Source organism: Gavia stellata, chromosome 28, assembly GCF_030936135.1.
Source record: "Gavia stellata isolate bGavSte3 chromosome 28, bGavSte3.hap2, whole genome shotgun sequence".
In the NCBI taxonomy this organism is placed as follows: Eukaryota; Metazoa; Chordata; class Aves; order Gaviiformes; family Gaviidae; genus Gavia; species Gavia stellata.
In genome coordinates, this window is record NC_082621.1 from 3,857,129 (window position 1) to 3,873,264 (window position 16,136).

A 16,136-nucleotide genomic window follows, 5' to 3' on the forward strand; every position below is an offset into this window, starting at 1 on the left:
CTGATTTTGGATACCTCCTTTTAATGTCCGCTGTACAATAAATACAGGCCTGCTCTGGAATATTGGTCTGACAGTAGGAAGCAGGGAATATGTATCAGAGAGAACTTGCGTTAACCGACAGGATAACACAGTGTGGATTTGAGGTGGTAGGACCATTTTGCTAAGCAGCAGTGGGAAGACTAAACCCTTCAGTACTTTGATGGAACTGTAACTGCACAATCTGTTGAGCCAAGAGCTTACCCTTGCTACCGTTCATCCTTTTCAGTGTGTCCTGAAAGAGTTATAACACCACTAACATTAACACCACTAACATAAGGAACTGACAAGTTCAAGAATTCAGGCTGTGCGAATTTACAGAGAGCAGCTGCATTTTTTCTATCACAAAAATAAGTCACCCAAAGAATCCAGCTACATCTTCACACAACCAATCTGCCACTACTGCCATCATGTTCAGACCGTAGAAAAGAGGATTCCCAAACACCGTCAAATTCCTAAGCAAAGCAAAAGGGCCCCTCTGGGTGACAAGCAGCACTACATTACTTGGGCTGGCCTTGCAAGATTGCGTCAGTCTCAGAATACAGAGCTTCGGTTTAACATTAGCAGTATTGTCAAGTGCTCACGTTTTTGGTGTTCAGTAGAAACAGATGAGAGTGCACTAGATACTGACAACCGTAGCCAGTTTGGGATTTCAGTGACCATTGTATTTAACATTTTATACAAAACATAGACAAATGCCTACCATAAAAGGAAAAGGTGAGGAAAAGATGACTCTCCCCCTAATCTTACCAAAAATATACTTGTTAAAGTGCCATCTGCAAGAGAACAAAACAGACACACTCAGCTTTCTTCATTTACATTTAAAACAAGCACAAGAGCATCTGCAAATTCCAATATATCGGACTCCTCCCCTCACCTAGTCTCTGGCAGGCAGTGATCTACAGTCAAGCCTGATGCAGCTTTCTTATTGCAACATCAGGCAAAAATAGATCTTTTTACTATTATCCAGAACATTCGGGAGAGTAATTACAGCTAAGTTTTGAAAGGATCATTAACTTTGACTTATGAGAGGCAATGCCTCCCCCGTTAAGTACATTTCAAGGTTCCATAAGGAACAACCTGTATTATTGGTCTCCTTTCACATCATTCTTCGAAACCACTGTATTTTCTTTCTAAATAGATTGTCAAAGCACTCAAATCCTTGCCTTTTAAATCCCTGCACACAGAAGTACAATTCCCATAGATGCAACCTACCACAGCCCATTTCATTTACACAATTAGCAGAGTCTGCATACTACACACTAATTCGACACCCAACCTGTTTTCTGTAGGTTTTCACCTCACTAATGAGTTTTACTTGATCAAGATCTCCTGGTTGAGAGCCAATGTACCAGCAACAGGTTGTCCACATAATAGTAGAAATCTGTGGAAAGCTTGGTTTAAATAGAACATAACAACCAAAAAATAACTTAGTATTTTGAATTAATAAACTGGAGAAGTGATACAGAACTACTTAAGTCAGAGAAAAAAAATTCTGTCCCAGAATCAGTCTTGCCTGTACCAACAACAGCACGTGATTGTCTGCTTTGCTAACCTCACTGATGCTCAGACGTTTCCCTTAATGTTACTTTATACTCAAGGAATATGAGGCATTTGAAAGCAGTTGCTCTGCATCCTCTACTTGTGTAGTAAGCATAAAATAATTGAAATCAAAGTATTTATTTCCATAAACTTTGGAAAAAATAATGCTTATGGGGGCTTTACACCCAACATAATTGAATGTTTAGCTGGTGAATTATGATAAACTATACCTTCTGATTCACAGGCTGCAGTGACAAGTCTCAAGGTTTTATTTTATCTTGCAAATAAACTTGAAACAGCAAGTAGACAGTTAGCTCCCTGCCACTGTGTCAGCAGGTGCTGGCAAAAGGGCACCAAACTCTCTCACTTTCCTCTCTATATGGAAGTGCCATTTGCACTACAGAACATCTCACCCATGAGGATTTTCATGTCTTTTCAGTCATTAACCTTTCAAGTGACTTCTTTGAAAAGAAGCTATTTTAAGTAGCATTTCCCTGTTCCAAAACAGCCTCTAGTGATTTCAAATGTAATTTCATATGAAGAATGACAATGGATTATGCCCAAAGCAATATGCTGTAGATCCAGAACTTACCCCAGCTGGCTAAACAAACAGGATATAGGCTTTATTTAGAATCCACTGGAGCCTACAAGATTCCTTCACTTGCCTTTGACGAGTTTGGAATGAGCACCCAATTCCACAAATGAACTTCAAGCAGTTTTATGGATGGAAGGACTGACACCGGATCCTCTTCAGGTTCATAACAGGATTGTTTTCCAGCAGTAGCAAAAGCTACCTGGCTCTTGAGACTGTTAGCCCCTTTATACATACTCTCTTCTCGTCAGCTTAGTGTAACAGATTGTATTCCTCTAGGAATAAACTGCATTTGCCATTTAGTATAGCCTATGGAGTCTTTTAGTGACTTCACTTTCAACTAAATTATCTTAAGGTCTTTTTTTAAAACACATTTCTACAGTTGCAAAAGATGCATTTTTAAGCTAAGCATCAAATGCATTAATCTTTTACTCATGGCATCGATACAAGAATGAGACTTTGAAGCATAAAGGGGACTACAGAAAGCACTAATACTACAGGTAGCTCCCTCTTAGTAACACAGCATATTATGCCTACCGTTTGTAATTAAACAGTACATGACAAGCCTGTGTACATATGTTTGTATGAGTATCTAAAGCTGTGAATGCCATTTAATGCTTCTGCTAAGAAAATCCTAATTTTCACTTCATTCTGCATAAGTATTTTCCAGTTTAAGATGAAGTGCTATTGTAAAAAGCGATAACCTAATTGTTTGGCTAACACTGTTCTGACATCTAGATCAAATCTGTCTGTGGAACACACTACTCTCAGCACTGCTGCTAATAAGAAAAACTGACCTTCAAGTCAAATCAAGCTTTCTGTCAAAAATCCCACAACTGAACACAGAATGTCATTGACAAAACGTGAGCTTGAACTGTGTTAGTCTCTTGGTTCTCAGATATTAAAAGGAGTGATGGAAAAAAGCTGTCCCTAATGAATTCCTATCAAATTCACAAGGCAGTGCTTTTCTGAGCTCCACATTGAGAAGCAGCCTGTAGAAGAGTATTTCTGTATGTCCAGAATGACAAAACTTTTCAGATTCTGTTCTGTATTTGACAGCACTTTCAGCGTCAGCCTCGCTGTTTCACAGCAATCGCTTTCCCAACTTGCCTTTCCTGCATAAACTGACAAGATTCAAGTTTGCCAGTGTCCTACTATTTATAATGCTGCCTCCAGCTGCAGGTGAATACTCATTAGGTGGAAAGACAATTTTGATGGTTTCTGACATTGACATCAAAACTCGGCTGGTATACCCTTACAGACCAGCTAGGGTTGTCATCTCTTCATTGGGAGAGTACTGCAGAGCATTCATCCGAGTAGCTATGTTATATTAAGACTTCAGCAAAGATTTTTATCTTGCCTAATCCACTCAGCTTTGATTGAAAAGCATTACTGTAGAGCAATCCACTATTCAAAACAGAAATGGAAGCCCTCAGGCACATCCCCAAAAGATATGAGGATGACAAGTGCCAAACCATAGCCTCAATGGCATGGTTCCTTTCCTTTTAAATCCATCTTTGTGCACTGCATTAGGGAATAATTTCTTTCAGAGAAACAGCTTTCATTTGGATAGCGGACCAGCTTTTCCAACTCATCTCGCTCATTCAACAAGACCTGACAGTACAAAGCAAATACACTTTGGAAAAAAGATTGCTTTGCACTCCTTTCAAGAACTCCCAGGAACACAGGCCAAACGCAAAGAAGCTCCAAGGTACAGGCTAACCACAAAATCTTGCTCATATTATTTGCCAATCAAGCAAGCTACAAAGCGTGAAACCATTTTATTTTGGTTTAGATAGTAAGTCTTCCGAGGAGAAATCATTTGATTGGAAGTGTCAATCCCAAGTCCATTACAAATCACATTTTTTCAGGAGTCGTTTACCTACTGGGAGCTTAAGTCATGCATGTATCTTCTTTCTGAAACCTATTACCATTCTGTTAGCTAACACAACTGCAGGATACACACAAATTCAGTTATAATTTAAAAATAAGGCCTACCATAGTAACAACTGCCTCTAGCATCAGAAAAGTGTAAAGAAATTGTGCAATAAGTACTTGTACTTCACAGCACCAGAAAATTCTGCCCAGGTAATCAGCAATAGAGAGCCAAGGCAACAGTTAATTCTGGCAGGCCTTTACTGCCAGGGAGCCTGCAGTGTTATTGTGATTTCTATCAACGAATAGATCCTGCTTTGGGCATATGGAAGTGGATCACATATCAAAAGTAAGAATTAGGGAGAAAAACCTTACTCAATAGAAAGTTAGCCCAATATATAAAAAACATACAAACGTTTAAACAGTTTAGAGGCAGCAACAACAGGAATGATAAAGATTCCTGCCAAGGTGGCTGTTAACATCAATGTCTTTTTCCCCCCACCTTGTTTTGCACTTTCATCTATTAAACTAGTTGATGTGCTGCCTCAGCTGGCTGACAAACACATGGACATATGCAGCAACTTAAAAGCCTGCAAGCTTATTAATACAGTCAAACAAATATACAGAACTTTAACTGAGGGGGGAAAAAAAAAAAAGAAAACCAGAACCCAGAAAGTCCAAGAGGCTCAGCATGTCTCTGCATTTTAGAGTCTTCGAGACAGGTCACACCTGCCATTGATTCTTGTAACAGTTTCTTGTAACAGCAGATGCAAAGCAACAACAGATACTGGCCACTTGACTTGTGTTGTTCTTACTTTAGAGGGGAGGGGAAATTATACAGCCCTGCTTCAATGTGGCATGAAGCAGTAATGTTACACTCTCAAAATCTCCAGGCAGTTGTTGTAGCAGATAGCTATCCAGTCTGGCTGAGTTGATGCCCACTGTACATTGTTGATTTCTCCCTCTGCTGTATAGGCCAAGATAGGGTCCTCAATGGCACGAGGCATTTGCTGGATATCCCAGATGAGAGCCTGATGGTCATCCGCTGCAAATGGAAGAGAAAATCGTAAGTAGAATCAAGGTATAACGAAACCTCCATACATGACTACTAACAGGCGTATAGTCCAAGAAGCTGCATAGGATATAGCTGTTGCAGTCCTGATGAGTATTGAAGCCAGAGATATAATGCTCCAAAAAAATAAGCTTGGATCATTATACATTATCCAGGACAGAGTTGAAAAAACAAACCATCGGTGGAACTTGTATCAACTGAAAACGTTTAAGAACTAGATTGCAAAAGCATAAGGAGCATTCAAATAATACAGCTTAGCCAAAGCAAATACACAGTTTGGGCACTGGGCTCACTACTTCCACACAACAAGCTCCCGTAGGTGTTTATTTCCATAAAAATTTTAGGAAAGTAATTATTAAAGGGCTTCTAAACTGCAGGTATTCTTCAGCAAAAGGCACGCAGAAGACTGCATAAACTTTTCGGAGAGAGAGGACTTAGCAAATGCCATGAAAGACACTCAGAGATTCACCAACACAGCTAGATAGGGATGGATCACACCTACCTGCTGTACAAATGTGGCAGGAAGAATGAGGTGCCCAAGCAATTCCATTTACGCATGCTCTGTGGTTGTTTAACCTGGCAACAGGAGTGCAGGGAACTCTGACATCTAGAATCACAACCTTCAGAAACAAAAAACCAACTAAATTAGTAACTTGCATTTTTTTATTTGTTTCTTCAGAAAACCAAGTATTTTGAGCCAAGGCTATAAATACAGCCCTTTCCTAAACGATGCGGTTGGCAAGCAAACACTGTTCTCAAATAATAGCTTCTAGCTGGTTAGTGTGTCTCAAAAGGAGTCAGACCTCACAGGGAGGGCTTGTGAGTTATACAACAAGGGCAAACGAATTACACTTCCCTGAAGCAACACAAGTGACAAACTAAGATACGCTGCCTTGTGCGCTGAACCGAGAAAGAACAAGGTGACTAAAACACTTGCAGTTAAGATGTGAAAGCTATTGCCCAACTGGCTCACAGACCCCTCTTAAAAAACAGCTGAAATATATACGAGCCATATTGATCTTCACGTTTATAATGCCAAAGTCATTTCTTTAATTCCTACTGAAGTTAGTGCGCTAAGAATCGGTCCTTCATCATACTCCAGTTCAGGTACTGACACTGCCCCCTTACTTTAAAGAACTGACTACTAATTACCACCCAGCCACCTCCCAAAAAAATCACAACCACTAGCACTTACAGAAGATGAGCTGCTGCCTTACCTCCATGCCGTCCATGGCCATTGTAGCAAGATAGTTGGGATCCTGCTTATTCCAGCAGAGACGCAGCAATGGATGGTGCTGTGGGTCCTCATAAATTATGGTGCTGTGTTCCAGATGACGGAGATCAAACATCCTCACCGAGCCGTCTGCACCAACTGAAGCAAACATATCTCTCCCACCACCTGCACGGCTAAATGCTATGTCATACACCTGCTCAGTAACAGGACAGAGAAAAACATAACCTTAGTTTTAGTGAGCACACTGCCTCCTAATTCGCAGTAAAATGGATTTTACATATGGATAGCAGATCTACTTGTGACATATTCTGTCAAATACTTGATGTTCCTAGCAAGTTTTTCGTTATTACACTTGCCAAAAGGAGGGGGAAATACTTAAAAGGGTTATGTCATTATAGGATCATTCACTGAAACTAAACACATCAATTTCCCAGACTCAGATTTTTTTAATATTACTTTTCACCAATTAATATATGTTAAAGAATCTTGCAAGTTTTTTATTACCTTGCTATACAGTTGATTTCAATTCCAGTTTGACATTTTACCTCATTTTTCTAAAATGTTCTGGAGCATAATCTAGTAAAATAAGCATATTTTCAAGTCCAGATTCTATGATGAGTAAAACAGAGTAGTTTTGATAGCCAATAGTACAGTTTCAGTTTGGTACTCAAAACTGTGTATCTTAATCTTAGATAAATTGTCTTTTTGGACCATTAAATTTTTCAAGAAAAAGGCAGAAGCCAGGAAAGTTCTGTTCCTTTTCTACTGCTTAAAAAATATGCAATTTAAACAATCAAAAAAAGCTGTCACCTCTTTGTCATGCGCAATAAGCTGGGTCTTCACATGTCCAGAGACCAGATTTACTCTTCCCAGAACCTGTCCTGTCTCCAGACCCCAAATAGTGCAGGTTGTGTCAATACTAGAGGTACCTGAAACAAAACCACTTCTGTTAGCAAAATTAATATTCTCACAAATCATTTAATAACTTACTGGATTAATGTAGTATCTTCCAACATCTACAGATCAAAATAACTACAAGAACAGCACACAATTAAAATAAAGAATGTCAAACAGCTAACAGTCTATCATGCATTTAAATGACCCAAACCTTTTAGCTGCAGAAACAGTCTTCCACATAGGAATAAAGTGTAAATAGCTCATATCTACTTCAATCTATTCAGAAGCCTGATGCAACGCTGAGATGAACTTTCCCATCCTGTAAGTCTCATGTGCATGTCAAAACCAAAATTCAATCATAGTGTTGCAGTAGCGCATTATTATTAATTGATTGTGTCTGTGGACTGAAGGTGGGGCTAGCTGTAAAGCTCTTAAGAGATGAGAGATGCAACACACAAAAAAATAAATCATGTAGTAAATAATTACTAAGACATATTACCACTGTTAATCTCTGGGCAAATCCCCCTGACAAAAATGGCTGTACTCTTCTGGGAAACAAACCTCTGCTGGATCAGTCATCTTGGATTCACAATTTGTCCCATAGGCTATAATTAAACCTTAAGCATTCAGCCCCCTCCTCCAACTGAATTAAGGGCTCCTGGCTCTACTCCTGCTCCTGAAATGGCTCCACAAAAGAAAAAGCTTGGTACATGGTTTTCTATACACTCCAGAACACAATGAAGTAAGTGGAGTTCATTTACATCATTACTTAGCACTATAACAATGAGCTGCTCTTTTTTTTTTTTTATTTTTAACCTAAGAAACTCCCATTGTCTATAATGTAGAAGTTTGTCCACTGGTTAGTTATCAAATTAACAAGTGACACGCAATGACAAAGCAGTCAGTTGCAGCCCCAGACTTCACCAGACTAAATTCAAAAGCATGTCTTTTCCATACTGGAAATGTAGCATTTTGCCAGTCTCACCTAGAAGGTAAGGATCCACTTCATTCCAGTCAAATGATGTTAGCGGAGCACAGAAATCGGAGTTCTTGTTATTGTTCAGCAAACACTCCAGCCGGGTCTCTGTTTCACCCACCTTTAGGAAAAGTGAAACATCTGACTTAAATAGCAACATCACATGACTTGTTCCACTTGCACTTCCAAAACATAAGGTGTTAATCCCAGGTTTCTTTCCTCTCAGCTCTACATCCTAAAGCTCTAGAAAACACTATCACTATCTCTATCTTCAATATGATGATTAAAACAGCAACTACCATCATAATTCTGCTTCTCCTATAGTCTTCACATTTAGTCACATTATTGCAGTTAAGAAAGCAAATTATCAAGTGCTCTGACTTGATTTTGTGCCTAACCTCCACACTGTAGCAAGGGCAAGACACCCTGAAAGGAAAATAACTCGCTACAAAAAATCTGGTCTTGAGTGAAGATGAGATCAATCCGCAACACAATTAATACAATCGTTTTTCTAGGGAGGATTTACTCACTCTCCACACTCGCAGATAGTCACCACTGGTTGCCAACAGGTCTGGATATACTCCCTTGGTGTCTGGGATCCACATAAGCTTCGTGGTAGGGTAGGGGTGATCAAAGGTGTTCCTGCAAATGAACTCTGAGCTCTCTTCATCCAAACCAACAAGCTGCACCTATAAGAAGCCATATTTAAAAGAAAGCATTTTATCAAAATACTCATTTATAATTAGAGCATTAAGACTGAGTGTATTTCAGAAGGACACCTTCTGTAACCTCAAGGACAATATAAAAGGACTAGCATGTCAACGGAATGAGAAATCATTAAAGCTTTGCTTCCTACCTGGGGCACGTAAGCAAAGTGAAGTATACATAATCACCACAGTGCTTTACTTTGAAGAGATGATCTCAAATGAATCGAAATCCAATCCTAAAGGATTAAAGACCACCCTTCTCTTTTCCACGTTGCAAAGCCTAGTTTAAATCACAGACTTAAACGGCACAAACATTATTCCAAGTCATCTTTAACTGAACTGATGCTGACAATGTCATCTTCAGAGAGCAGGACAAGCTGTAGTTTGCATGACGACCACCCACAATTAAAGCCTGTATCATGGAGTTCTTGGCCATAACCCTACAGATTGTGACAGATCGTGTCAGCTAGCTATCAAGCTGTTTTCAGCATCACATTAACCAAAACGTTCTATCACAACTGCACAAAATTAAGGTACAGATTCATATCACAGAGTCAGAAAGTAAACTAGAACTTAAAAAAAAAAAGGGAAGCTAAAATTTTTAAATAATTATTCCAATGTTTTGTGTGAAAAGACCACGAAGGCTGGTCTGCTGAAAGATTCTAGGTAACTGAATTCCAAATGAGGTTTTTTGCACAGTAATGTGACAGCGGGAACAGCTAACTTGCCCAGTTGTGAAAGTGATGCAAGGCAGAGCAGACAAGAAACTATCTCCACATAGCTTGGTCATGACAACACCTGAAGTAATGCTTGAAGTCCCAGACATTATGTTATTAGAAAAATATTGACATGTCAGAAAGCGTTCAGAGAACAATATGGTGCTGGGAGGATACGTTTAACCTAGCAGTGACTACAAGACCTAAACAGGATGAAAGCCCCACTGTGTTAAATGCTGTTCAGACACAAACGTTATGGGGACAACTCACTACAATTAGTTTGTAAGCTGCTCATGGCAGGAACTTTCCACACAGCAGCCTGGAAACAGTGGCTTAATGGACTTTTTCTAAGATGTTTATCTGGAAAAATCCTAAATATTCTGGGATAAGCAATTTGGTTAATAAACAAAACATTTAAACTAGATCAGAAATCTACCATATTTTTTTTCCACATAACAGAAAACCAACAAATGCTTCAGTGGATCTTAAACTATTACATTAGCAGTTTGAGTCCATTTAGAGACGCTCTCAACAAATGCAAACCTTGCTTCCTGCCTCAATGAGAAACTCCATCTTTTTCACCCCAAAACAAACCCTAAAAGACATATCCAAGTATGCTTCTAAAAACTGTGTATTTGTCTGCCTTGCACTCTATTACAGCTACCCCTTATTACACTTCACACTCTAGTATGAATCGGTCAAGAATCTCCCAGTCTTCTGAAGTGATTGACAAATAGCTTTCTAACTCCTTTAGGGATCAGAAATACTAAGCGGATTTTATAAAGGAAGCAAATTGTCCTTGGTGATAGAAAAATCTCATGGCAAGGTCAGGATCAGAAGACAAATGACCTCTAATCATTTCTTCTCTTTTGCTTATGCTGTTTTCAGCTCAATGTGAGTGTGTTAAGCCTACACAAAGCAATCAACATAACCAAAAGCAAATCTCAAACAGCAAAGGACCCACTTTCATTGGTGTGAATTCATATATTCCTGCACTGCACATTCATGTTTAACCCCTCCTCGGATCCGAAGAAAAAGCAATGACTGTGTAGCAACCCAGTATCTTTGTGATCTTTGACATTTTTAGGTGCAGGCCAGGTTAGAGAACAAAAATTGCATTAGCAACACCAGAGCCCCTGGCAACTGCTGAAGATCAGGCATCTGACACTGATTGTCAGACCTGGCAGCAGCCTGTGATAACTCTGAGCAGGAGGCATTGCTCTGCCTGGAGACAGGAGCACAAGCAGAAAATACTGCTTGAGAAGCTCTATTCTTTCCTAGCTCAGCATATTCAGCGGTATGACTCTTCAGACTTGATCACATACAGTGGTTATAGAATCCCTCTATTCATCTTCTTCTGCAGGCTGAATATGACGAGATGGAACGATGGAATTATTTTCAGGATGCGGATTATATTAGAGTCCTGTCTGTCCCTCCCACAAGTGAGGCAAGATTTGCTGCTGCCAGCGACTGCACGAAGGAGTGCCTGAAGTCCAGCCCAGATAAGACTGAGGTGATGCTAACAGGAAAGTAACCATCAGTCTGGGTACAAATTGAACCGTTCCACATCCACCTGTAATGCATTCCAGTGGGAAAATGAGGACCAGTGTGTTCGATCTCCGTTAGTTTTGCAATTATGCTATGACAGTAGCTAGGAATGCTAAATAATTATTTGTTTCTCCAATACATCAAGATACGCTAAAATTGGATGCGGATTTTCCTATCATAATCCAAGCCTTTATTGATGTAAGGCTTAATTGCAACAGTGCATCTGAGTAAAGAAGTGCCTTTAATCAGCATACATTAACTTCTAAAAAATTGCATCTCTCTTCAACATGATCCAAAAGAATCAGACACAGAATCAAACAACGCAAAATTTGATAACAGCTTCTTTTTCTTGCATGGTTTAAGGAACAGTGAAGTAAGTTCAAGGTACTTTTTTTAAAAAAACCTATATCCCTTTAATCTAATTACTAACTACTAAGAACGACATTTCACAATTATTTTAGGGTCATCAGAAAGATCTCACCGCACCAATTAATCTTCAACATGCCATCAATTTTTCTTTGCAACTCTAAACCTTACAGAAAAAATGACCCTCTGGTCAAACAACCACCCTGAATGCTCTCTGATTCGAGGCATTGCTCAGGAGACGTTGGCAACCTGGGAAGCACGCGGTCATAATCTGTCAGTCTGCTCCAGGGACGGGAGCGAGCAGTGTACAGCACCACCCTCCACTGTTTTCTAAACTGGACTCCAGTTTTGTCTTGCTAGATCCCAAAATCAGCCTTTCCTGATGTTTTCCACAGATCGTTCCTGATCCATGAAGCCATAGCCAGGAGCCTGTGGAACAGTGTTAACAGTGAGATTTATGAACAGCCCCGTTCCCTCCCATTACGCCAGTGATCATGAGACATTATAAAGGCTGACAGCAGTTTCCTAATCCAAGAAGTTCAGGAAACACTACCCCAAATAATTTTAGTTGTTCTAACTGGAGCGAGTCATCTCTCTTCTTGTACCAGTGATTTGATCAGCAAAGGTGTACAAGCTAAAACAAAACTCCTTTGGGGTTCAAACAGTTCTTGGCAACTAGCTTTCTGGTATGCTACACAGCTTGTTAGTGGGGGGCCTGACAGGTTAGAAGACTCTGGGAATTGGGGATAGCAGTAAATTAGGGTTTGGCAGTCAATAGATTTGAGTTCCCCATGAAACAGAGGTGTAAACAGCCATTTTATATACATAACCCATAAGTATTTCAAGCTCTGGTAATTACTAGAGAAATAGAAAATCAGAGAGACAAACGAGACAAGAATCTCTCCTCTTTCTTTTACTGTAATTCCCTCACAGTGAGCACTTCCGCTGCAACAAACACTTGGTGCATTAAATCTTTTTAAAAGCACCTTTTTAAAAGAAACCCTAAACCAGAAGACTAATAAGGAAAAGGTATATTCACCTATTTAGTTAGATTTTAAGCAAGCTAGAATTGCTATTCCAGAATATTTCTTTTTCGTATATTAAGGGTAAGGAAGAAAGCAAATTATTTGGAACAAACCACTGTGACATCAGAAACAGAAATGTTGTCTGGAGCTTGTCAGAAACCTCTAAAGATTATGAGTGCAAAGAGAAAGTTGAAATGAAAATGAGTTTTCATTATTATTTTAATTAGTGCCAACCATGCCTGTAAGTGTATTTTGATGTCAGAAGCTGGCAATATAAAATATCTCAACTGTGAAGGGTGAATTATGCAGGAGGACAAAGCTTTCACACATCCACTGTAAAAAATCTTAAATTTCTGCTTACCCCAGAAGTCAGGCTATAAAACCAACTGCTCCAGACCCTTTGCAGCACAATGTTACGGACTACTTCAACAGGGCAACTTTAGTTCTTTCCCTTTGTTCTTTTAGTTATACCATTTACATGAGCAGGAGCTGGAGCTGGAAGAGTTTACAACTAGCGTGTACCTAGCACAACTGCACGGTATCTGTCCAACAGTTCCTAATCTGGAGCATGGAGCTATTCCCCGAATGCTTCCGTATCCTCTAGAAGATTCAGCAAAGCTGTGGGAGTCATAGTAAGACACCATAAAGATAGTGCAGATGAAACATCACACCCAAGCTTGTTCTGGTCCCCAAAGTAAAGGGGACAACATCAATACTCTAAGCAATAAGAACACTTGCAATTACCCAAGACAGCTCTCTGTTAACTATCTTCCTATAGTGGAAAGCTGTACTGAAGGCACCACAAAAAGCACCAAACAAGAAAACCATAAAAAAAAAAAAAAAAGGAAAAAAAAAAAAATCACTCTTTGAAATATCAGAGACATAGGAAAACATCTCAGCAAAGTGAAGGTTATGTTTCACTGCATTTATTGCACAAGTTTAATTTTTAGTCATAGATTATCTTTATTTCTGTAGCAGCAGCATCCAGACAGGCATCTCATTCTCATACAATCAGTTTCCAGCTCTTTACACCACGCAGATCTCATAGCATGCAGTGCTTATATGGACTGAAGTAAACAGAATAGTTATTGCTGAAGCACAGAGGTCAAGAGAAGCCCTGCGGAACATTTACAGACAGCAGTAATTTACATAGTCCTACACAATTTCTGTCTGCAACCACTGCGAGCATGAAGGCTAGAAAAGAGAGTGGTTGACTCAACTGCTTTACACTTGAAGCCTGAACCGAAAAGCAGACCTGATCACGCTGTAATCGAGAGCAACCCCAGGGAATGGTCCACACTTAAGGAGGTAAAAGCAACATAAATGCATACACCCTTATTAACCAATTCTATCACTTCTGAACAAAAAACTGTGTGGAAGTTTGTTATTTTAGCTTCTCAGACTACACACTACAAAAACATTTGCAAGTTGGTCTTTAAACAAATGAAAAGTTTTCAAGCTCAGGGACCTGCCTTTCCCCAGCAGTACGTACTCCCAGAACCACAACCGCGCTCACCAGCATAAGGAGACAACTCACACACAGCCAACTCATGCTGGCTGAACTACAAAGTGCTCAGTAGAAGTATCATGTCTAGGACTGCTGCAAGTGCACTAATTTAACCCCTGTAAGAGATGTCACCCCTGCCTTACCGTCACCTCCTCTCATTACATCCTTGCACAAAGCCCAATCCCCCACACCAACTTTCTGACATTATTTTCCATAACCTCCATTAAGCACCTTGACAAAGCTACAAAGCACACATGCTGTAAAGACACAAAGCTGTATTTGCAACACCTTTAATTTCACACAAATTTCAGGATGCTTTATAGCTATGTCCATTAGCTGATCTCTCTTTTATTTATATGAATTCATTATACCAGACTAGCACATTAAAGTCTGTTCAGAAATGACTGCACAAGTGTTTGGAGAGGCGAACATGTAGTCTCTATTACCAATGTAAGGTTCTCCGCTTACATCTGGCAGGGGAACACCAACGATACAATCTCATGCCTCATTACACCCTTGTTCTCAGAGAAAAGTAAAGGTACTGACAAATCAGTGAAAGCGGTTTATATACTTATGAAAAAAGTTATCACACAGAAGTCCTCCACTACAAGAAAGTATAATGAGAACAGTGCATTTCCAACACAGTCTCAGACACCCTGTATGTGCACAAACTTCAGTCCTGGCCATAAACCTTCCTTCATACTGAAAGCAAGCCAGGTGTGCTCAAGCTAGGGGACCTTCCTGGCTGAGGAGCAGCCAGCAGCAGCACCCACGGCTCTTCCCAATCCCTCAGTCTCCCAACAGCAGAGGAGTCGCAGGAAGGAAACCAGCCTGAATCTAGGCCAGCACCCTGCACTTCAGGGGAACACCTGAAGGCTCCACACAGCTCGCACTGCCGAGGGCAAGGCAGGAAGACTCCCTCCAGCCACACCAACCGCGGGGCCCGTGTCCAGCACTGGGGAGCCGCTTGAACCACTGGGATGAAGAGGATCGGCCCCCTCCTCCCCCTCACTCTGCCCCGGCCGCGCCGCCCGATGCCGGTAGAGCCGGGCCCGGCCGCCACCGCTCCCCACCTTGTTGTTATACTCCTCCACGAAGCTGCCCAGCGCCAGACGGAACCGCTTGTCCGGCCGGACGCTCCAGTTCATGGCGTACACGGTCCAGGGCGCCTCATATTTGTAGATCTCCTTCCGCTTCCCGTGCAGCGACATGGCTCGGCCGAGGGGGCCCCGGGTAGCGGCGGGGCTGAGGAGGGCAGCGGGCTCGGCCGAGGGGGGACCCGGGCTGGGCTCGGAGGGGAGCGATGGGCCCGACTGAAGGGAGCGGGATGGCGAAGGGGGCCGGGGGAGAGGAGGAGCGCGGCCAGCCGGGGCGCAGCGAGGCCGCAGAGGTGGCGGGAGCGGGGGAGGCCGCAGCACGGCGCCGCGCCCCCAGGCCCGGCTCCAGACCCCGGCGGCAGCGCGAGCAGCGCGGAGGCCGTTTGGGATTCGGCCCCTCACACAACGGGAACGGAAGCCACGCCGGGAGCCCCGCCCGCTGGGTGCGGGTTGGCTGTATTGCCCGTCACTTAGAGTCTCGGGCATCTATTGAGTAAGTCACCCATCCGTTTGGCCGTCTTCGGTCTTCTATTGGTCGCATTGCCCTTCATTCCACACGGACGCTCACCCCCTGGCTGAGATAACCTACCATTGCGTTTGATCCCGCCCCGGAGGGAGGCCACGCTCGTTCTCGACATCTTACTGGCTACCAGGGGTCGCAGTGGCGTGAGGCGGGATCTTGACCCCTTATTGATAATCGATTGGCTGGAGGCGATGTCAGTCACGTCACCGCGAGGCGGGTGGGGGGCACTTGAGACGCACGCCAGTGTCGCGCGTTCGAGTCCCGCCTCCGCCGAGTGTGGATTGGGACGGGCTTGTCTCTAATTAACTGCAGCTTTATTATGGGGTTTTATTTTTGGTAGTACGCAGCAGCATTGGAGGGTGCCCGGTGCCTTATCGGGGGATGGAGCCTGGGTGGGCATTGGCTTCCCAGAGTGCTCCTGCC

The 16,136-nt window shown here is 41.8% G+C and overlaps 1 protein-coding gene across 1 annotated transcript; it reads right to left on the reverse strand.

The window, feature by feature from the left end:
• Positions 1-4,453: 4,453 nt before the first annotated feature.
• DCAF7 (DDB1 and CUL4 associated factor 7) lies at positions 4,454-15,304 on the reverse strand. Its single transcript, XM_059830468.1, has 7 exons — positions 15,167-15,304; positions 8,755-8,913; positions 8,234-8,345; positions 7,162-7,280; positions 6,335-6,544; positions 5,620-5,737; positions 4,454-5,090 (listed from the first exon to the last, which is right to left on the reverse strand). Exons 1-7 carry the CDS (start codon positions 15,302-15,304, stop codon positions 4,918-4,920), a joined length of 1,029 nt encoding a protein of 342 aa, XP_059686451.1. The 3' UTR covers positions 4,454-4,917.
• Positions 15,305-16,136: the final 832 nt, after the last annotated feature.